We start from the raw sequence: 23,705 nt of genomic DNA, 5'->3' as shown, positions 1-23,705 counted from the left end.
TCGTCTTCCTCAAAGTACTACATCATTTTTTTTCCCCTCTCAAACCAGAATTACTCTGCAATTATTGAGTAATGAAATCAGGACCCCCTGAAGACCATGGACATAGTCCCTCTCAAACCTAGGATTCTAAACACACTGCTTTTCTTGATAGTTTGGTGTGCCGTCACCACCACACAGAGCCACCATTTTCCAATGAGCCTTTAAATCATTTGGAAATGGATTTGAGAAACAAGAATCCTGTGCTTTTACCGTTTTTTTGTTTCTTCATGAAACAAACAGCGCAATACTTCTGAATGCCACATTGCATGACTAGGTCACAGAATTCCCCATTCTGCCTAGGAAGCTGTCCCTTTTGAAGTTCTGTGTGTTTGATTTAGTGACGGTACACTATTTGTAGAAAGTGGGTTTCAGTATAAACCATAACCACAGAGGTAAATCTATGGTTCAGTGTATGATCTGACGTACAGGAAGTGTCTGGGTCTAATGATGAAACTTTTTAACTTTCCAGATGACAGAACAAAGGAAGCAGAAACAAAGAATTGGTCTTCTAGGACATCCTCCTCATATGAATGTCAACCCACAGCAACCAGCATAAGCAAATGAAATAAAGGAATCTCCTGTACCTTTTCTAATTATTATTAGTGTGGGTATGGCTACTTAGTTCTGATTCACCCACAAAGGTGACATTAATGCCTAGTACATTTGTAAATAATCAGTTTTATACTGTATGTATATGATTGCTACTCTAAAGGTTTGGATATATGTATTGTAACTAGAATTGTTGGCATGATGAAATTTCATTTGTGCCAAAAATATTAAAAATGCCTTTTTTGGAAGGACTAAAGAAAGCATCTGATTTGCACTTGAACCAGATTATAGATTTAAAAGTATATGACCTGTATTTTGTATTTAAAACTAGAATAGCCAGTATTTATGTTTTTTATAAAACTGTGCAATACGAATTATGCAATCACAATGAATTTGTAACTCCTGAGTGTCCTAAAGGGAGTGCACATCTTTGAAGCTGGTGTGTTAATACTATGTAATAAATGGTTAAATATCAAATGATGCTGCTGCCAAAATCATATGAATAGTGAGTTTCCGGCCCCTGGGCGTTTTGTACCATATACTTCTCTGTGGTGATACTGTTTCTCGTTGCTGGTGGCATTAGGGCCTCTGTCTAATAGTGACAGTGCTCCAAGTCAGCATTCATTTTAAGAAAAGCAACTTTAGTTTCAAAGATAATTTTAAGCTTCTGAACTGATCATTTAAACTTTAAGTAAGAGCTAAATTAGAAGCTCAGACTTTAGCTTGTGAAGTTAATGAATTTTTGAAAGGGAACTTTTTATGCAACATTTGGAATAAATGCATACTGCTGGCCAATCAGTGTCCTCTCCAAGGTGAATTCTGGTGTCACGCAATAAAGAAATGAATAACTGATGGTGTCTAGATTATCTAGTCCAAACAGTAGAGTTGATTTTTTTCTTCATCTGAACCAACATGCTACAGTAGCTAAGAAGTATTTAAACTATATACATCCATATAAAGATGAAATATGATCTATCCCATTAGAACTCATAGTTGAACACTGACATGTTATTCTTGTGAAAGAGCCACATTTTGGTTTTATTTCCTTGTCACATGATTTCTTTCCTTGATGGATGAAAAGTATGAAAGGAAACTTTTATATCTGTTGCCTAGTTTTGTACATGGATCTCATTTTACAAGAGAATCTCTCTGCAAAAAAAAGTTTAAAAATGTACTGAAAGCAGAGTTCTGAAATGAGTAAAGTTTGTAAATGCATATATGAAAATAAATATTTAATGATGCAGAATAATATACAGTGGCGGACTGGTGGCTTTCATTTTGGCATTTCTTTGTGTCTTAACAGCTGTTCCAATTACTTATTTTCCTTGGGACCAATTTAAAGTGCAACTGGTTCGGTTACCAGATTAATTCTGAAAATGTTTACCTGATTAGTGAGTGATCAGGGAGTGTTTAATACGATGTTCATTCATTTTTCTAGAGCGGCTGCCAAGCAGACTGTCCTGAGCAGCGAGCACCAGGGCACGCGGAGGGAAAGTCAGGGGTGGGCTCTGATGAGGCTCCGGCCTCCTGGGCTTTCCTGGGACTCGAGGGCTCTGACTTGCTGTCTGCAATAAAACAGTGGCCGTTTGTTTTACTTCGTGTCCAGTGGTTGGAGGCCTTCAGCAAGACTGTCAAAAATGTTTCACAGAGCTGACTCGTCTATCCAAAGGTAGTAAAACTCGTTCCCTCCTCAAAGCAATGCCTGCCTGCTTGCTCTTTTAACACTGATTCTCTCTGTGCTTTGGTAAATACGAATAATTACCACCCAACGTTGGGAACTAGGTCAGGATTGAGTTCCAGTTAAATGACTAGTTTCATAACCAATGCTTCTACGTTATAAATTTGATAACTTAAAAAAACAAATGAATAATTTTCCAGTCAATGCAGTGTATCTCCGTATTTTTCCGTAATAAGGCAAACCCAAGATAGACACACACTTGAGCCTGTAAAGAAAAGCGCCGTCTCTGTTGGAGGCCACCACCTGCGCTTGAGCCAGCGAGGACTTGCTCCTCCTCGGGGTTCTCTTTGACCTCTTGTGCTGCCCAGCACGGCGCGGCAGTGTGTGTGTGGTTTGTCTCCCCAGTCCCATCCAGTTCACTGGAAAGTTCTGCATTGACATGTCCAGGTTGCAGCGTTTACAGGTTTGTCATGTTTCATCTGAATCCTGTCGCTTAAGATCTAAATCTTCCTTCAATTTGCCAGCTTCAGCAGAAAATAAATGGAATTGGAATGCCACTCCACCCTGTATGTGGCAGATCCTACCCTGGGAGTTTGGGTGTGAACACAAAGCTAGTATAATTGAAACATAAAATCTGAAGTTAAAACTTCTATAGCCTTTGATGTGTAATTGTGATTTCACCTTTCTCCAGATGTTGCTTTTTCAAACACTTCTATTTCAAGGATAGAGGTCCACATCGCCTTCAAATTTGCCTGGTATTATCAGGCTGAGTAACAAATGTGGTAATAGAGTGCTAATATGCAAGAAAGTCTTTTTGGCTTTATTTAATTTTAAAAGGTTGCTGTAGCACCAATCCAAAATTCCAGATTTTACCAATTTCCTTAAATAAACCATTTGTTAAATCAAAGGATCTGGGAAATTCCATTCCACTTTTCTAAAATTTATAATATCTTGCCCTTTGCTACTTCTGTATATAAAACTGTGTACTGATAAACCTTCTTTTCCCCTACAAAGAAAGCTTCTACTCTTTGCTGGGTCCTAAAGCTTTAAATGCTATTCCATCCAATTTTTCTTAGTACTGTATCTGTCTCTACTCACCCCACACACATACAAAATACAACTTCTTTTATTTCATTCTTTAAAAATTTGATTCAACTTAATTGTTTTGTTTCCAAGTTCATGCTTCTTATTCGTTGTTCTTCACTCAGCCAATTTTTTTATTTGGTTGTACTTTCTGAAAATGGATTGCTTGATTTGGGTCCTATAAAAACTGCTCTTTCATCCTGTTTAAATATTTCCTAACATAAATTATAAAGCAAGCATACTTTATTTCTGGAAGCTAACCAACAGTCTATGCAGTAGAGCAAACTAAACAAAGCTTTACTTATGTGCTAGTGGGACATTATCAAGATCTTCACAGTAAACTAAGGAATTAACCTGTTAAAAATTCAATTCTAGATTTCTCTATCCTCCTACTGAGGATGGTCTACTATCCTCCTACTGAGGATGGTCTACTATCCTCCTACTGAGCATGATAATGCATGAATGAGAAATAGCCTGGAAATTTCTGACAGTTATTTTAAGGCTGACTTCTGGGCTGCAGAGATGGAAATTTACTCCTTCAAAAATACTAAATACAAAAGGGGCATAACTACATACTTCTAGAAGTAGAGTTGGTTTTTGCTAAAATAATGTTTTTACAGATTTTAAAGGACAGAATAGGTACTTGATAGAAGGTGTAAATTATATGACAATAAAAGTCACTTTTATAGAAGACAGGATATTACAAAGGTCTCCTACAGAAGGCTCTTGAGACAATATGCTGTATCTACCAAACCATACAGCAGGAGTGAAACTCATTTCAAAGATAAGAAATCGAGAGACTTAGAGGGGCGCTTGGCTGGCTCTGGCGGTAGAGCATGCGACTCTTGATCTCAGGGTCATGAGTTCGAGCCCCATGTTGAGCACAGAGATTAAGAAAAAAAAAAGAAGAGAGAGAAAAGAAATTGAGACTTAGAGAGGTAAAGCAACTGGCCTAAGGACTCAGTTCCAGAATAAACAAAGGTCTCCTGACTTAGCCAAATACAGAGAGCATTCTTCCCACTTACTACCTGTCTTCCAGAATGGGACTGTAATATCTCATGAGAAATCAGTTTTCCACAAGAGTTCTCCCTTCACAGAAAGTGCTTAGGGAGAATTGTGCTTTGTCCTACGATGCAAATCAACTTGCTTTTCTTTACAAACCTATTTTTATAAGGGATCTACAAGTTAGAAAGTACTGAATATGAATACTTTGTCAAGACTGAAAACTGTGGCAAAGATAAGCAGCTCCTAAAATCTCTCTTTTACAACTACCAATCTCATAGAATACTTCTTACTTAACTGCATTTTTCAGAAGGAGAATCTGTTCTCTCAATGAGGGTGGCTTCCTCCTAGTGAAAACATTCAGATACAGATCACTGGCATCCTATCCTACCACAGAAGTAGGTGTTTATTAGCAAACCCCACTTTGCTCTTGTTCAGTATACTGATAATTTGCTAACAATCAACTAGAGTGTTGGAAAACCCCCATAAAGATTTCAATTTTACAGAAAGTACCCAAAATTCCACCAGTTTTGCATCACAAAGTAGTGGTTAAAGTAAAGTTTTGAGTAAAATGCCATGTGTGTGGTTTTGGTGGGTGGTTGCAGCTCAAAACGACTATTAGGCCTCATCAGTTATCTACAGGGGAGAGCTATGATGGCAATTATAAATTAAGACAATTATGATTATCATAACTTTTTTTTCTTCTTTGGCAATATATACCACATTGGTAATTCTTGCAACCTAACGACAACTCAGAATCATAACTAGCCTTTAAGTGTGGACCCCCAAAACCTGCCAAAATAAAGAAAATAAAAAGGTCGATCCCTAGGGGGTTTTGACATGTGGTCAACTCCCAACAATGCTTATGGACTATGGGTTCTCCAGGTGCCGGTATTTTAAACTCATCTGGTAAAACAAATCTCTAGCTTACTGGGGGTACCACATTTTAAAGAGAGAAAAATTTACCAAAGGAGAAACTTAAAATACTTTAAGGTCATGACAAACCAGTGTGAAAGAGAATCCTAACACCTAGAAGTGAAACTGCATCATCCACCCAGCCTGGAAAGAAAAAAGAAAGCTAAAAACCACTATAGAATAAGAATGCAGAGTTTGAGAAAACCCCTAAGGTGAATTGTGAACAACAACAAAAAAAAAGAGCCCCCACAACATAAGAAATGCATACTGTATGCAAGAACCACTAATGGAAAGAGTTTGCCAGCATTTCTGTAATTACCTCACAAAAAATGGTTAGTCCCATGTAAAGAATGGAACTTTCAACAATCCAGGAATTTAACTGTTCATTCCAGAACTCAAGTTATTTAATCTTTTTTCATATGCTTGTCAGCTATAGCATCTCATCAAGTCTTGTCAGAAGCTTTCTGTACGAGTTCTCTGGAAGAACAAAAATTGAGATTTGGTATGAAACTGGGACAAGGAGCCCAGAAGCGCACAAGGCTTGGGGGCTAAGCATTGACTCACTTCAGAGCCCACAGGGCAGCACAGTGGGATGAAAGGAACAAGGACCTTGAAGTTGGTTGAGAGTCTTCGTACCAGCTCTGCCACTTCAGTGCTATGACTTCGAGCAAGTCCTTTAATCACTATAATTGTCACACCCCATCTAAAGAATGGACATCACCACTTACTCCTTTGGGCAATAATGAGCATTAAAGACACTTGAGCATGTCAAGTGTCTATATATATATATCCAATACATGCTCTTACCCATTTCTTTGCAACATAATCACTTCCTTTCTCATACCTATCCACAATCTCAGCCAAATAGTAAATGACCAAAGATGCTTTCTGTTCCTACCAAATGGGCCTGATACTACTGTAGGATCCTAAATCCTCATGTTTGAACATGACACGTTGGGATCACATTGAGTCATTTTTTAAAATTGTATCTCTAACATCCAAACTATGTCTTAACTACCAATCTGAACTGAATTTATACAGAAAGGAAACTATCCCAGCTTATGACTTCCAGATAATTATTCTCATATTTGTGATCAGTGTTGAATTCAAATCTGACTTTTCAAAATATTCTTCATAGAAAGATGTTTTATCTTCTGGAGGATGATGTGTTTCCTTAGTTTATGAAATGCTTTCTCTTTTTTTTTAAGATTTTATTTATTTTTATTATTTGAGAACGAGAGAGAGCAGGAGCAGGATGAAGGCAGAGGGAGAAGCAGACTCCCGGCTGAGCAGGGAGCCCGATGTGGGATTCAATCCCACGACTCCAGGATCATGACCTGAGCCGAAGGCAGATGCTTAACCAACTGAGCCAGCCAGGTGCCCAGTTTATGAAATGCTTTCACCTACATTTCTCATTTACACCTCCCATTATCCCTGACATCTACATGGTGCTAAATTATTCCATCTGTCATTTAACATGCAAATGCATATTTTAGACCAGATCCCACATAACGGTGGAGAGCCCAGCACTCCTAAGGAGGATCCTAAGGAGGGTGCTTAGAAGTTCCTAATGACTCCTTGTCACTTCTGATCCTAAACCCCAAATGCAACCTGATTCTCATCATCTGCCCTCTCTTTCACTTCACACCTACTGCTGACACAGCCTGCTCTACTCTCTGTCCCCAAAACACATTAACATCTGGGTGTCATGCAAGCAGATCTTCATGGGAGGAAGATTATAACAGCGAATAGGAAACAACTTAAAATTGAGAATCGGACATCAAAGCCCACTCCCCCTTCCTTCTCTGCCACTGGAGGAGCAACTTCTCACGTCTACCTTACTGCTGGGCCCACTCTCTTACCACTCCTGCCCAAACAAAAGCATAATTAAAAAATTCCCTCCAGCCTCAATTAAAAACAAAAACTTCTTGTTTCTTTACCATGCAGAGCAATTTCAACCCCCAGGTCCCAACCACTCCTATCTAAATTAGCCCTTTACCTTGACCACACCAAACCAAACCAACCAACCAACAAAAAACATAATTCCATTGTCCTTAGCTTCCAACTCAAAGATTGACCACTTTTTAAAGTAGCTTTTTTTTTTTTTCCCTTCCTGATACATCCCTATCTTAAAGAAGAAAAAATCCATTTAGAAAGGCTAAGTGATTTGGTCCAAATAGAACCTGGGACCTAGGATTCCAGGGCCGATCATGTGATCTTATCCACATTCGTGGACGCCGCTGCTTCACTCTGCAAGGTGCAGTCCTGCTGATAAGGTGCTGAGGCCTCCCCTTCTTCTCTGCCCACCTGTTTGGGGAAAATCTGTACCAGCTAAAAATTCTGAGACACAAAGGAATGTAAAAGTTCTTAAGGGTCATGGCTGCACTAGTTCATTTCTGTACCATGGGTCCCTAGCACGGTTCCTGCCAAAGGTGTTCAATACATGAGGGGAGGGAAAATATTTGCAAATCTTCACTTAATCTGCTCAAGGGTTTTGGAGCCAAGGCCAATTAGGAGTCTTTCAGTAAAGAAGGGGTATCTAGTAGCGGCCCCAAGGGTGTTACATATAGAACAGTCACTACTCCTTTTGCTGCTAATTGACCATTTAATCCTACAACTAATGATTAACTGGAATGCCTCTGGCTCCTACAGCCCCGCTTCACAACTCAAGACCATCTTCCACTCCACTGCTCCCTCTAACCTAGTGACCCCCCACCTCTCCCTTCTTTCAATTCTTTAACAGGTTAACGCGTGACTGTGTTGTCTCCATGAAGGCGCAAATTCAGACGCACGCATACTCCCACGCTCCCCTCTCCACCACAGCCCCTCGTCTAACAACACTAAAAGACACCTTCCCTCCATGATCCGTGGAGTGCTGTAGCAGTTCTCAGAGGGTCCGCAAAGAGACAGAACACAATTTAGGTAACAGAAGGAAGTGAGGGCCATTTTGGGTAACAAAGAATTATGGTTCATTTACATATGAACATACATACAACATGGATGAATCTCAAAAGCATTACGTGAAACAACTTAAGTCAGATTTGAAAGGCTACATAATGTGTCATTCCCTGTATATGACATTCCAGAAAAAGCAAAACTACAGGGACAGAAATCAGATCAGTGGTTGCCAGATACAGGAAGTATGAGAAAGGGATCTATTACAAAGGGACACTAGGGAAATATATTGGATAATGGAAAGATCTTCGGTGTGTTAGTAGTTATGACTACACAGGCTTCTCAAAATTCAAGAACTACAACCTAAAAGAAGTAAATTGTACTATATGTAAATTATACCTCAGTAAACTTGACTGAAAATATTTCTAAAAACTAATGGGGGTGAGGGAGGGGAGATAAAAGGGCCAGGTCCAAGAATTTGCATTTTTAATTTGCTCCCCAGGTAATTCTGATGCAGGCTGTCCACAGTCCACAGGCTGAGAAGCACTGCTAATGTTTGGATCGCATCACAGTACCTTTATCCTTTTTGCCACACACAATGTGCGCACTTTCGGAATGGAGTATCTTTTCACAGAGTTCAGTAGGAGGGTAAGAGCACAAAATATGCTCACTGGGTGTCCTGTAAGGCTGGCAGTGAGACTTCAAAAAAAAAAAGATAAGGTGTGTTCCTGCTTTAAAAAAAATGGTTTTAGAACTTGTAAATGCAACAGTCCTCTAGTAATGCTGTATTCACCTTCTGTTGCTGCCACAACAAGTTACCAAAAATGTAGTGGCTTAAACAACACAAATTACACTTCCGGTGAGTCTACAATGGCTTGGCAGGGCTGCATTACTTCTGGAGGCATTAGGGGAGAATCTATTTCCTTGCCTTTCTTGGCTTCAAAAGGAAGCCTGCATTCCCCGGCTTGTGGCCTGCTCCCATCTTCAAAACCTGAAATGGCCCGTCGAGTTTTCCCATCTCAAAATCCTTAACATAATCACATCTGCAAAATCCCTTTGCCATGGGTAACATATTCATAGGGTTTGGGCATTACGATGTTGACATCTTTAAGGGGTCTGTTATTCTGCCTACCACATACACCTAAGCAGAGTCTAGGCAAGTGCTTAGGTATAAGACAAGAAAAGCAAATCACTCATCTGTTTTCAAGCTTAACTGATTTGAATACAATTAGGAAGGTCACATTTTCTTATGGTCCAAACAGACTGAAAAGTCAGTTCATTAACATGATTGTAAAAACTGATAAAGCTATACAGGATTACCTAAGACGGTATGTTGCTTCCTTTTACCTTCACTACTGATACTCTTGGACAACCAGAAACAACTATAAAAGAGATGTGTTTGCTTTTTTAGACACACACACACACACACACACACACACATCTTATTTTCCTCAGTTTTACTTTTGAGCATTAGCACTTTTGTGAGGGGTGCCTGGGTGGCTTAGTCAGTTAAGCAACCAGCTCTTGATTTCGGCTCAGGTCATGATCTCTGGGTCGTGAGATCAAGCCCTGCTTGGGCTCCGCTAAGCATGGAGCCTGCTTGTGAATCTCTCTCCCCCTCTGCCTCTGTCCCACCTCCCCACCTATAAAAAAATAAGTAAATAAGACCCAGTGAAACTCAAAGAAAACAAAAGTGGACCATAAACTTCCCAGGCAATAAGCCTTGTTGGGGGGGGGGCGGGGGGGGGGGGGGGGGGGGGAGGGGAAGCCGATATATACCTGCATAAGATTAGAAAATTTAAATAATATGCCACCCATATTTCTTCTTTGGTGAGTGTCTGTACAATTTTTTTGCTTACCTTTTTATTTATTTTACTATTACCAAATTTTAAGTTTTGTTTTTTATATTCTGGTTGCCATTTCTTTATCAAATACATGTTTTGCAAATACTTTTCCCCCCCTGGTCTATGGCTTGTCTTTTTATTTCCTTAGCACAGCTTTTCAAACATCCAAAATTTTTAATTTTGACAAAACCCAATTTATCAAATTTTTTCTTTTGTGGTTCATGTTTTTTTGTGTCCTAAGAAATCTTTGTCTAAGATTCCAAAGACTTTCTAGGTTTTCTTTCAGAACAGCAGTGTACAATAAAGCTTTCTGTGATGATGAAAATGTGCTATCCTCCAAGCTAACCTATACACTAGCTATAGCGAACGGCACACAGCTACTGAGGACTTGACATGTGGCTAGAACTAAGAGCTGAATTTTAAAATTGTATTTAGTTTTAATTATTTAAATTTAAATAGCCACATGTAGCTACCATATGGACAGGAAGTTCTAGAAGTGTTATAGTTTTGATTTTACATTTTGGTCTATGATACATTTTGAGTTAATTTTTGTATGTGTTTGAAGTATGGATCAGGGTTCATTTTTTAAAAATACGGACATCCAATTATTCTAGCACCATTTTGTGAAAAGACTACCTTTCACTCCAGTGAGTTATCTTGGCACCTGTGGCCATGTTTATGTCTTTTTCTGAACTCTGTATTCTGTTCCATTGACCTATATGTCTATCCTTTCACCAGGATCACCCTTCCTTGGTATATGGTCAACTGACCTTCAACAAAGGCGTCCAGAATACAAAATGGGGAAAGGATGGTCTCTTCATCAAATGGTGCTGAGAAAACTGGACATCCACATGCAAAAGAATAAAACTGAATTCTTATCTGATACCATATACAAAAATCTACTCAAATGGATTAAAAACTTAAATGTAAGACCTGAAACTGAAAAACCCTAAGGGGTGGGGGGGGGGGGGCAGGAACAGGGAAAAGCTTCATGACACTGGTCTTAGCAATGATTTCTTGAATATGACACCAAAAGGATAGGCAGTAGATGCACAAATAGAAAAGCTGGGACTACAACAAACTAAAAAGCTCCTGTACAGCAAAGAGAACAATCAACAGAGTGAAAAATCAATCTATCAAAACGGAGAAAATATTTTGCAAATTTATAAGGGATTAATATCCAAAACATTTAAGGAACTCTTACAACTCAAAAGCAAAAAAAACACAAATAATTTGATTAAAAATAGGCAAGAAATTTGAACACTTTTCCAAAGAAGACATACAAATGGCCAGTAAACATATGAAAAGATGCTCAACATCATTAGACATCAGGGAAATGCAAATAGAAACACAATGAGCTAACACCTCACACCTGTTAGGATGGCCATTATCAAGAAAACAAAGTAACAAGTATAGAGAATGTGGAGAAACTGAAACCCTTGTACACTGTTGATGGAAATGTAAAGTGGTATAGCCACTATAAAAAAAAAATATGAAGGTTACTCAAAAAATATATAAAATAGGGGCACCTGGGTGGCTCAGTCATTAGGCGTCTGCCTTCAGCTCAGGTCATGATTCCAGGGTCCTGGAATCAAGCCCTGCATTGGGCTCCCTGCTCCGCGGGGAGCCTGCTTCTCCCTGTCCCACTCCCCCTGCTTGTGTTCCCTCTCTCGCTGTGTCTCTCTCTGTCAAAATAAATAAAATCTTAAAAATATATATATACATATATGTGCGTGTATATATATATACATATATATAAAATAAAACAACCATATGATACACCAATCCCATTTCTGGGTATTAATCCAAAAGAATTGGGGGCACCTAGGTGGCTCAGTTGGTTGGGTGTCTGCCTTCAGTTCATGTCATAATCTCAGGATCCTGGAATGGAGCCCTGCATCAGGCTCTCTGCTCAGTGGGGAGTCTGCTTCTCCCTCTCCCTCTGTGCTCCTCTCTCTCTCTCTCAAATAAATAAAATCTTTTAAAAAGAAAAAAGTCCAAAAGAAGTGAAATCATGTTCTCAAAGAGATATCTGCGCTCCAGATTTACTACAGCATTATTCACAATAGCCAAGAGGTAGAAACAACCTAAATGTCTGTTGACAGATAAATGGATAAAGAAAACATGGTATATACAAACAATGGAATATAATTCAGCCATAAAAAGGAAGGAAATCTTGTCATATGCCAGAAAATAGATGGAAGTTGAGGACATTATGCTAAATGAAATAAGCCAGTCATGGGCAATTATTGCATGATTCCACTTATATGAGGTTCTAAACTAGTCAAAAGTCATCAAAGCACAAAATACAATAGTGTTGCCAAAGTCTGAGAAGAGGTGGAAACAAGGAGTCACTATTCAACGAGTATAAACTTCCAGTCATGCAAGATTGAAAAGTTCTAGAGAGCTGCTATACACTATACCTACAGTTAATAATCTGTATTGTACACTTAAAAATTTATTAAGGGTAGAGCTCATGTTCTGTGTATGTTTTACCACAGATTTAAAAAAATCACACAGTCTTAATTACTATAACTTTATAGTAAGTCTTGAAATCAGGTAGTATGAGTCTTCCAACTTTGCTTTTCTCTTTCAAAATTGTTTTGGCTGTAGTAAGTTCTTTGCTTCTCTATATAAATGTTAGAAACAGCCTATTGAACCACATAAATATAAAGGATTATAAGAGGCTACTACAAAAATTATATGCCAACAAATTGTACAATCTAGAAAAAAAAAATGGATAAATTCTTAGAAACAATCCTCCAAGATTGAATTAGGAGGAAATAAAAATCTGAAAAGAAATTAGTAGAAAGTAATGAAATTAGGGGCACCTGGGTGGCTCAGTCAGTTAAGCATCTGCCTTCAGCTCAGGTCATCATCCCAGGGTCCCAGGATCAAGCCCCATGTCAGGCTCTCTGCTCAGTGGGAGCCTGATTCTCCCTTGGTCTCTGCCTGACACTCCCCCTGCTTGTGCACTTTGTCAAATAAATAAATAAAAATCTTTTTAAAAAAGTAATTAAATTAAATCAGTAATCAAAAAACTCCCCCAAAACAAAAGTTCAGGAAAAGATGGCTTCATAGGTAAATTCTACCAAACATTTTAAAGAGTTAACACCTATCCTTCTCTAACTATTCCAAATAATTGAAGAGAAAGGAATGCTTCTAAATTCATTCTACAAGGCTAGCATTACCCTGATAACAAAACCAGACAAAGACCCTACAAAAAAGAAAATTACAGGCCAATATCCCTGATGAACACAGATGCAAAACTCCTCAACAAAGTATTAGCAAATGAATTCAACAATACACTAAAAGGATCATTCACCACAATCAAGTAAGATTTATTCCAGAGATGCAAGGATGGTTCAATATCTGCAAATCAATTAATATAACACATTAATAAAGGGTAAAATATCATCTTGACAGATGCAGAAAAATCATCTGACAAAATTCAACATCAATTCATGATAAAAGCTCTCAACAAAGTGGGTGTAGCGAGAACATACCTCAACATAATGAAGTCCACAAATGATAAACCCACAGCTAACATACTCAGTGGTAAAAAGATCAAAGCTTTTCTTCTAATATCAGGAACAGAACAAGGATGTCCACTTTTACCACTTTTATTCAACAATGTACTGGAAGCTGTAGCCTTAGTATCAGACAAGTAAAAGGAATAAAAGGTATCCAAATCGGTAAAGAAGTAAAATTGTCACTATTTGCAGATGATATGATACTACATATAGAAAATCCTAAAGACATCACCAAAAACTATTAGAACTAATCAATGAATTCAGTGAAGTTGCAGGATACAAAATTAACATACAGAAATCTGTTGTGTTTCTATATACAAATAACATACTTGAAAAAGAAAAATTAAGATAACAATTCCATTTACCATTACATCAAAGAGAATAAAATACCTATGAATAAATTTAACCAAGGAGGCAAAAGATTTATACTCTGAAAAGTATAAGATACTGATAAAATAAACTGAGTATGACACAAATGAAAGATATACCATGCTTATGGTTGAAAGAATATTGTTAAAATGTCCATAGTACCCAGGGATGCGTGGGTTATTCAGTTGGTTTAGCATCTGACTCTTGGTTTCAGCTCAAGTCATGATCTCAGGTTCATGGGATCAAGCCCTGCATCAGGCTCTGCACTCAGTGGGGAGTCTGCTGGAGATTCTCTCTCTCTCTCTTCCCCCCTCTCTCCCTGCTTGTGCTCGCTCATTCACTCTCTAAAGTAATAAATAAATCTTAAAAAATAAAATAAAATGTCCATACTACCCAAAGCAATTCATAAAGATTTAGCAAAAATTCCATGCAATCCCCATTAAAATACCAGTAACATTTTTCACATAACTAGAATAATCCTAAAATTTGTATGGAACCACAAAAGACCCCAAATAGCCAAAGTAATCTTGAGAAAGATCAAAGATGGAGGTATCACATTCCCAGATTTCAAACTATACTACAAAGCCATAGTAATTAAAACAATATGGTACTGGCACAAAAACAGACTCATAGATCAATGGAACAGAGTAAAGACCCCAGAAATAAACCCATGCTTATGTGGCCAATTAATCTACAACAAAGGAGGAAAGAATATGCAATGGGAAAAAGACACTCAGCTCAATAAATGGTGATGGAAAACCTGGACTGCTACATGGAAAAAACGAAACTGGACCACTTTCCTACACTATATGCAAAAATAACTCAAAACGCATTAAAGACCTAAATGTGAGACCTGAAACCATAAAACTCCTAAAAGAAAACATAGGCAGTACATTCCTGGACACTGCTCTGAGCAGTATGTTTTTGGATCTGTCCCCTCAGGCAAGGGAAACAAAAGCAAAAATAAACTATTGCGACTACATCAAGCTAAAAAGCTGTGTACAGTGAAGGAAATCATCATCAAAATGAAAAGGCAACCTACTGAATGGGAAAAGATATTCGAAAATGATATATCTGGTAAGGGGCTAATATCCAAAATACATAAAGAACTCCTACAACTCAACACAAAACAAATCCAAATCAATTAAAAAATGTGAAGATCTGAAGAGACATTTTTCCAAAGAAGACATACAGGGCCAACAGACACATGAAAAGATGCTTGACATCAATAATCATCAGGGAAATACAAACCAAAACCACAATGAGGTATTACCTCATACCTGTCAGAATGGCTTAGTATGAAAAAGAAATAACAAGTGTTGATGAGGATGTGGAGAAAAGGGAACCCTCATGTACTGTTGGTGGGAATGTAAACTGTGCAACCACCATGGAAAAGAGTATGAAAGTTCCTCAAAAAATTAAAAATAGAAATACCATATGATCCAGTAATTCTACTTCTGGTTTACCAAAAGAAAATGAAAACACTGATTTGAAAAAATACATGCATCCCTATGTTTCTTGCAGCATTATTTACAATAGCCAAGATATGGAAGCAACCCAAGTGTCCATCCATAGATGAATGGATAAAAAAAAATGTATGTATGTATGTATGTATGTATGTATGTATGTATGTATGTGGAACATTACTCAGCCATAAAAAGGAATGAAATCTTGTCATTTGCGGAAACATGGATCTAGAGGATATTATGCTAAGTGAAATGAGTGAGACAGGCAAAGACAAATACCATATGATTTCACTTATATGTGGAATCTAAAAAACAAATGAACAAACAAGACAGAAACAGAGTCACAGATACAGAGAACCAACTTGTGGTTGCCAGAGTGGAAGGGGGCAGAGGGATGAGGAAAACAGGTGAGGGGGATTAAGATGAACAAATACCAGTTACAAAATAAGTAACAGAGATATGAAGTACAGCATAGGGAATACAGTCAATAATATTGTAATTTTGTATAATGAGAGATAACTATACTTATCATGGTAAGCACTTCCTAACATGTATAAATGTTGAATCATTATGCTGTACACCTGAAACTAATATAACATTCTATGTCACCTATATTTCACTAGAAAATAAATAAATTTTAAAAAATAGCCCAGGGGCACCTGGGTGGCTAAGTCAGTTAAGTGGCCAACTCGATTTTGGCTCAGGTCATGATCTCAAGGTCCTGGGATCGAGCCCCTCATTGGGCTCCAAGCTCAGCAGGGAGTCTGCTTGAGGATTCTTTCTCTCTTTCCTTTTGCCCCTCACCCTGCTTACACACACACTCTCTCTAAAATAAGTCTTAAAAAAAAAACAAAATAAAAACAAAAATAACAACCTGATTTCCACAAAGAAAACTACTAACACTGTGATTATAATTTCACAAGAACATATACAGCAATTTGGTAAGAAATGACATTTTGACAATATTCAGTCTTCCAATCCATGAACACAGTCCATCTCGCCACTAATTTAGATCTCCTTTGATTTCTGTCATCAGTTTTGTAGTTTTCAGCATACAAATCTTGCATATATTTTGTTATATTTATCACTAAGTACTTTGTTTTGACGCTATTGTAAATAGCACTTTAAAAATTTTCAAGTTCAAAATGTTTGTTGTTAGAAAAGTAGGATTAATTTTCATATATTGACCTTGTATCTTGTGACCTTGCTAAACTTCCTACTACAGTAGATTTTTTGTAAATTCTTTGGAATTTTCTACATAGACAATCATGCTGTCTACCAATAGAGGCATTTTATTTCTCCCTTTCCAATCTATATGCCTATTTCTTTTTCATGCCTTATTGCACTAGCTAGGATCTCCAGAAAAAAAATGATGAATAGGAGTGGTGACAGCCAAAATCCTTGATTTGTTCTATCTTAGGGGGATAAAAATCAGTCTTTTGCTTTAAGTATGATGTTGGCTGTCGGTGTGTCATACATGGACTTTATCAGGTAGAGGAAGTTCACTTTTATTCCTACTTTTCTGAGAGTTTTATCAGGAATTAATGATAGATGTTAGTAAAGTGCTTTTTTTGCATCTATTGAGATGATCATATGGTTTTTCTTCTTCAGTCTGTTGATACGGTATACTGCATTGACTGATTTACAAATAGCCAACCAACCTTGCATCTTGTGATAAACCCCACTTGGTCAAGACATATTTACTCTTCTTTTTATGCAATGGATCTTTTCTCAATTATTTTGTGATAAAATACACGTAACATGTATTTTTTTTATGGTTGCCATCCCTCTGCCCCCTTCCACTCTGGCAACCACAAAATAAATACATGTACATGTAACATAAAATTTACCATCATGACATTTTTAGGTGTATAGTTCAGTGGCATTATAGAAATTCAAAACGTATGCAACCATCACCACCATCTATCGCCACAGCTCTTTTCATCTCACAAAACTAAAACTTTGTACTCATTAAACAATAAATCCCCATTCTCCCTTCCCTCAGCCCCTGCAAAACACTATTCTATTTTCTGTCTTTATGAGTTTGACTCCTCTATCTCATGTAAATGGAATCATATGGTATTTGTCTTTTTGTGATTGTCTTACTTCATTTAGCACAATGTCTAAGGGTTTATCCATGTTGTAGCATATGTGAGAATTTCCTTCCTTGTTAAGGTGAATAATATTCCACTGTATGTATATACCACATCTTGCTTATCCATTTATTTGTTGATGTACATTCTGGAGTACTTTTACATTTTAGCTATTGTGAATAATACTGCTATGAACATAGGTACAAAATCTCTCTTTAAGACCCTAGTTTCAGGGGTGCCTGGGTGGCTCAGTCATTAAGCATCTGCCTTTGGCTCAGGTCATGATCCCAGTGTCCTGGGATCGAGCCCCGCATCGGGCTCCCTGCTCAGGGGGAAGCCTGCTTCTCCCTCTCCCCACTTGTGTTCCCTCTCTCGCTGTGTCGCTCTTGTCAAATAATAAAAATCTTTTAAAAATAAATATCTTTAAAAAAAAAAAGACAGTAGTTTCAATCCTTTTGGGTGTAAACTCAGAAATGGAATTGCTGGGTCATATGGTAATCCTATTTTTAATTTTTTGGGTAACTACCATACCATTTTCCATAGCAGCTCTCATTCTATATTCCCATCAACAGTGCACAAGAGTTTCAATTTCTCCACATCCTCACCAACACTTATTATTTTTATTTATTCATTTATTTTTGATGGTAGCTATCCTAATGGGTATAAGTTAATACTGGCCTCATAAAATTAGTGGGAGAGTGTTCTTTCCTCTTCAATTTCTGGAAGAGTTTGTATAGAATTGCTATTATTTTTTCCTTAAATACTTGTAGAACTGGCCAGCGAAGGTATCAGAGTTGTCCTATGGGAAAGTTTTCAGATTGTCTATTACTTAAGTTTTGGTAGTCTTTTAAGAAATTTGTCCATTTCATCTAAGTTATCAAATTTATTGACATAAATTGCTAATATTCCCTATTAGCATTTTAATTTCTGTAGAACATACAGTGATGTTCTCTTTTTCATTCTTAATATTAACATTTGTATCTTCTGTTTTTTGCTGACAAGTCTTCTAGAGGTTTGTCAATTTCATCTTTCCAATACCAGCTTCTGGCTTTACGGACTTTTTTTATTTTTGTTTCAAACTTTATTTCTGCCCTGCACTATTTCCTACTAATTTCTGCTTCTTTGGGGCTTAATTTGCTCCTCTGTTTTTTAGTTTCTTAAGGTGGAAGCTGAGATCATTGATTTCAGGTATTTTTTGTTTCTTTTCTAATCTAAGTATTTTTAATGCTATGCATTTCCCTCTAAGCACTGCTTTAGCTTAGTCCCATATATTTTGCCATTCCATTCAAAATAATTTTTAATTTCCCTATGCCTTTGCTTTGGCTCATGGGTTTAGAGGTGTGTTAATTTCCAAATATTTGGAAATTATCCAGATATTGCTATCAATTTCTCATTTAATTCATTTGTGACCAGGGAAATAACACTTCTTTAAATTTGTTGAGGTTCATTTTATGGTCCAGAATGTCTAACTTTGTGAATTTTTCATATATACTTGAAAAAGAATGTGTATTCTGCTGTTGTTGCATGGAGTATCCTCTCGAAGTCAATTTAATCAAGTTGGTTGGTAGGGCTGTTTAGGTTTTCTACATCCCTATTCATCTTCTACTAGTTCTATGGGTTACTGAAGGAGGACTACTGACATCTCCAACTGAAATTGTATATTTGTCTATTTCACCTTTTGGTCCTTTCAGTTTTTGTGTTAGGTGTTTTCACATTTATGACTGTTACGTGTTCTTGATGAATTTACCCCTTATTCATTATGCAATGCTCTTCATCTATCCTAGTAATATTTCTTGTTCTGACATCTACTTTGTCCGGTATTAGTATAGCCACCTCATCTCTCTTTTCATTAGTGTTTTGGATAGTATATGTTATCTCCTTTTACTTTTAATGTATTTATGTCTTTATATTTAACTTGGATTCAAAAAATGTTGAGCAATTCCCTTCATCTTTTTTTTTCCATTTCTCACATGAATTAAGCAACACCTATATCAAAGTGATATAGGAGAACTAGATAAAAGGAGATAAAGTAAAAGCATTTTGTAAATCAAACAATGGTACATACACATATATATCATTATATACAAGTATACATGTATCATAAACTAATCCATGGTGCCCAAAGTCTAATGGCTTACTTTTATCCATCAGTGCTAATTTCCTACATTTTCAAATTTACTAGTTTTATTTTAATGAAACAGAATAAACAAATTTACCTTTCCTTTTCTGAAGTCAAAAACCCTTGTTTTGTTTTTTCTTTCTTTTTTTTTTTTTTAAGATTTTATTTATTTATTTGACAGACAAGAGAAGGAACACAAGCAGGGGAGAGGGAGAAGGAGAAGCAGGCTTCCCGCTGAGCAGGGAGCCCGATGTGGGGCTTGATCTCAGGACCCTGGGATCATGACCTGAGCCGAAGGCAGATGCTTAATGACTGAGCCACCCAGGTGCCCCCAAAAACCCTTGTTTAAAACCCTCATCATCCAGGGGCGGCTGGGTGGTTCAGTCGGTCAGGCATCTGCCTTCAGCTCAGGTCATGATCTTGGGGTCCTGGGGTTGAACCCAGCAATGGGCTCCCTGCTCAGCAGGGAACCTGCTTCTCCCTGTCTCTCTCTGTGTGTGCATGCTCTAATAAGTAAAATCTTAAAAAAAAAAAAATAAAACCCTCATCATCCAATATCAATTTTATGAGCAAATTCTTAAATACTTGTTATGTGTTAAATTAAAATTCTTGATCCCTTTAATAAAGTGAGAAAATAATCAGTTGTGGCTAAGACCTACACTAACATTGCAAGATTATTTCATTTGAAACAAAGAAAAAATAAAAATGTTAAAGAAAACGAGTACTCTCAAAGAAACACTATAAATATCCAGGATTTCTATCACAATTGAAAGGCATAACTTTCCAGGAAGATTCTTTTCTCTTAAAAAAAGAAACAAAAAAACAGGGCGCCTGGGTGGTGCAGTCGGTTAAGTGTCTGCCTTCAGCTCAGGTCATGATCCCAGGCTCCTGGGATCAAGTCCCGCATCAGGTCCCTGCTCTTCTCCCTCTCCCTCCGCCTGCTGCTCCCCCTGCTTGTGCTCTCTGTCAAATAAATAAATAAATAGAGAAAACAGGTCATAAATTTCCTGGGGTGGAGGAACATATAATAAACAGTTTTATTCCCCAGTGTCCAAAATGATGAAGTGAAATAATGGATATAAATGATATATATAAATTGTCAATATAAATAGTACATGCTCAACAAATGTCTATTATGATTGTTGCAATTACTCAGCTACTACAGTGTGTTAAATAATGTATGTTGAACTGAAATAGTGAGTGAGACCAAGGACAACTAATTCTTTAAAGCCAATTTCAGGAAACTGAAACATCTGCATGTAAACTCTACAAGTGTTTACAATACTAAAATGAAAAACTGAAAATAAATGAAAAAGTTCCTGGAATCTCTCAGAGGCTTTCAATTAGATAGCATCAATCAAATGGCTACTTTTTCCAACAAAGACCTATATGGGGACAAGCTACCAACTTTTAGCAAACATCTTCCACTCACTTAAAAGGTCAAGATCAATCAGCTATTTATACATCCTTTAGACACAAGGCATCACATACTATGTGTAGTCATGGTAGGCTTACCAAAAAACTAGTCATATTCTGGCAAAGCATGTTGTATGATAAACAGACCATAAACAGAAACTATCACTGGCACTTGGGCAAAATCCAGCTGGGTTTCTTTATCCCTGATCCCGGTTTCAGCTGCAGGTTTTTTCCAGAAAGAACAGTAGCTTGATTTACTCAACACTCTGCTAAAGTCAGGGTGTGGTCATCCTTCTCTAAATAATATTACAAATGGATTTTCCTGAACTCTTGTAGCAACAGGATCTTAAAGTGGTTACTGGTAAGAAAAGGTGAGATTAAGGTCAAAATGCACATCTATACAAAAGTAATAAATTAGTTTTCAAGGACCACCTAGAAACAATGGAGGCAGGGTATTTTGGAGACCAAAATAAAGAGTTAATACAACAAAGCCCACTAATACTTTTCAAGCTTTCAACATGGAGCCACAGTAACAGTTGAAGAGTATGTTTTTGCCGGCTTTCCTGTTAAGTAAGGACAATTTCATCCCGAATTGTTACAATACACTATTAACTGCCCCCACATACAAATCAACCAGTTTCCTTCTTGGTCATCAGAACAGGTCTAAACGTCAGAGTGAATTCAGAAAAATCAACTAAATCTCTCCTTCACCTGTTCTAAAACACTACCAACTAGGGATTCAGAAAGTAAGACGCAGCAGCTTTTTCTAAGGCAGGGACAAATAGGAATGTGTTTAATCAATGATCGCATTCCTTCCCTCTGGCTAGCCCAGAGAATAAAAATCAACCTCTGTTCTGCGGGTGTGCACCCAGCTCCTACCTGTGCTCGCATTCCCCCAGACATCCCAGCTGCTTTGAAATGAGCAACTGTACGGAGAAGCCCTTTGCGCCGCCTGAAGCTCGTCGCAGTGTTAGGAGACCACTACGTGCCAAGGACGACGCTTACCACTCCACGCTACCTTTTCATTACCTTTGAAGCACCTTCTGTCCCTGGTAGGGAAACTGAGTCCCAGGCTCACACAGGCAGGGCGGCCAATCCACCAGGAGGGCCCACTCCAGGGCCCTGGCATAAACCACCGTGGAACTTTCATCTCGCTCAGTGCACCCGTTTTCCTGAGGGCAAGGGTATGGCTTAGGTGCCCTAAATACTCACTAGGCAGGTAGTGCTTGTGACGTGAGCTTTCTTTTCTTCTCGGCCACTCGCAGGTCGCAAGCCCTCTAGAAGAGTGGGGAAACTGAGGCGCGGGTAAAGTGATTTGCCATTGGTCACAGAGCCCGTAATAGGCAGAGAGAGGGCTAGAAGGCTGATCTTTGCGATCCTCAACGTCCGTTTGTAACACGGCCCAGAGTCCCTACCTGGGTTACCTGGCCCTAGGCTCCCGCTGACTTTCAGGGGAAAGGGCCTAGGGCCGGGGCGCTCCCCACCTGGATCGTTTTCCCGTCAGCAGCCTCCGTCGACCGGAGGGCGCTGCGGCCCGCCCGGCGGCCCCACCCGCCGCCAGCTGCACGGCACCGCGCCAGGCACGTGTTGCCTGTTCGCAGGCACTCCCTCCTCCGCCTTCACCCCTCTACCACCTTCCGCCCTCGCCCAACCCAGCCGAGCGCCCGCGCGCGCCTGCCCACGGCCCGTGGGCCCGAGGGCCGACTGCTCACGTGGGCCTCCACGTGGCCCCGCCGCCACCAATGGCAAAACAGGGCCTCCCGTTTGCCACGCCCCTCGGTGCCCCGCCCCCTGGAGGGAAAGCTGGACTCGGGGCTGGCCCGTGCACCTCCCCGCTGCGCCGGCTGTGCCTGCTTTGCCGCGTGCTGTGTATGCGCGTGGGCAAGGTCGGGGGTTGGGGGGTGTCGTCGAAACGCGGTTGAGGCAGCTGAAGCCACAAGCTCTAGGGGGAGGCGGGGGCGTCGGGGAAGGCCTAGATGGGGAAAGGGCCGTTTCCCAGGAAAAGGAAGGAAATGGGTATCACCTGCTGCACACACCGCCCTTTCGGGGGAAGTCAGAAAGAACGGCTCCAGGTTTTCCCATTTTATGGTTAAATCACTCGAACCCCCGCAAACTCCGTCACGTCAGGAACATCAGCAATTACTTCGCAGCAGCTGCACATGGAGCAGTAATGATCATCTCTTGAGCACTGCCGGGGGCCAAGTCTGTGATCTTCCAGGAGGAATAGCCGGCTCATAGAGCTCATCTCATCCGAGGGCCCCCACCTGGCCCGTGGCCTTCTCTATCGGCTAGTCCGGGGCCCGCTTCGAACTTCAGTGGCACTTAGACTTCTGTCATTAACTTAATTCAATTACAGGTATCCTCGGGCAGCTTTCTCGTGGATGGTTTTATGAAGAAAAAATAGGACTATATCTAGACCACGTTGCTATGTCCGAAACCGACATACGTACCTAGGTCAGCTGTGTATATTCCTATGTCACAGGTCCCTCAATTAAGCCACATGCCCCTTAAGAACACGAAGTATTTTTGTTGTTTTTAACACTGCTTAGAAGCTGTCATGATGGCCTATGGTAACATGGGAAATTGCTGATACGGGACTTAGCCGAACATATGTCCCCCATTTGTCATATTTGGCAGCATATAGTTGTGCTTGATTATGAATTCCCATGCACAGTACTTTTAGGTTGTTACCTGGGTGCAAATA

The 23,705-nt window shown here is 39.0% G+C and overlaps 1 protein-coding gene and 1 long non-coding RNA gene across 3 annotated transcripts in view; one reads left to right on the top strand and one right to left on the bottom strand.

Annotated features, from left to right (window-relative positions):
• The window catches only part of ITPR1 (inositol 1,4,5-trisphosphate receptor type 1), a 328,878-nt gene extending 327,039 nt beyond the window's left edge, over window positions 1–1,839 (top strand). For both annotated transcript variants that reach the window (XM_034997067.1, XM_034997066.1), the window contains one exon: window positions 509–1,839. In XM_034997067.1, the coding sequence (XP_034852958.1) occupies window positions 509–595 (87 nt within the window). In that variant the 3' untranslated portion in view covers window positions 596–1,839. The remainder of the gene's footprint in view (window positions 1–508) is intronic.
• LOC118005237 overlaps window positions 1–23,273 on the bottom strand; it is a 39,844-nt gene extending 16,571 nt beyond the window's left edge. Inside the window, exon 1 of the long non-coding RNA XR_004677788.1 lies at window positions 22,214–23,273. This is a non-coding gene — a long non-coding RNA (uncharacterized LOC118005237). The remainder of the gene's footprint in view (window positions 1–22,213) is intronic.
• Between the last annotated feature and the right edge of the window lie 432 nt (window positions 23,274–23,705).

The sequence above is a fragment of the Mirounga leonina genome, unplaced genomic scaffold, assembly GCF_011800145.1.
Source record: "Mirounga leonina isolate KUSES-001 unplaced genomic scaffold, KU_Mleo_1.0 Mir_94, whole genome shotgun sequence".
NCBI lineage: Eukaryota > Metazoa > Chordata > Mammalia > Carnivora > Phocidae > Mirounga > Mirounga leonina.
The sequence above is the reverse complement of the archived record's forward strand: the minus strand, read 5'-3'. Positions and strand labels throughout refer to the sequence as shown.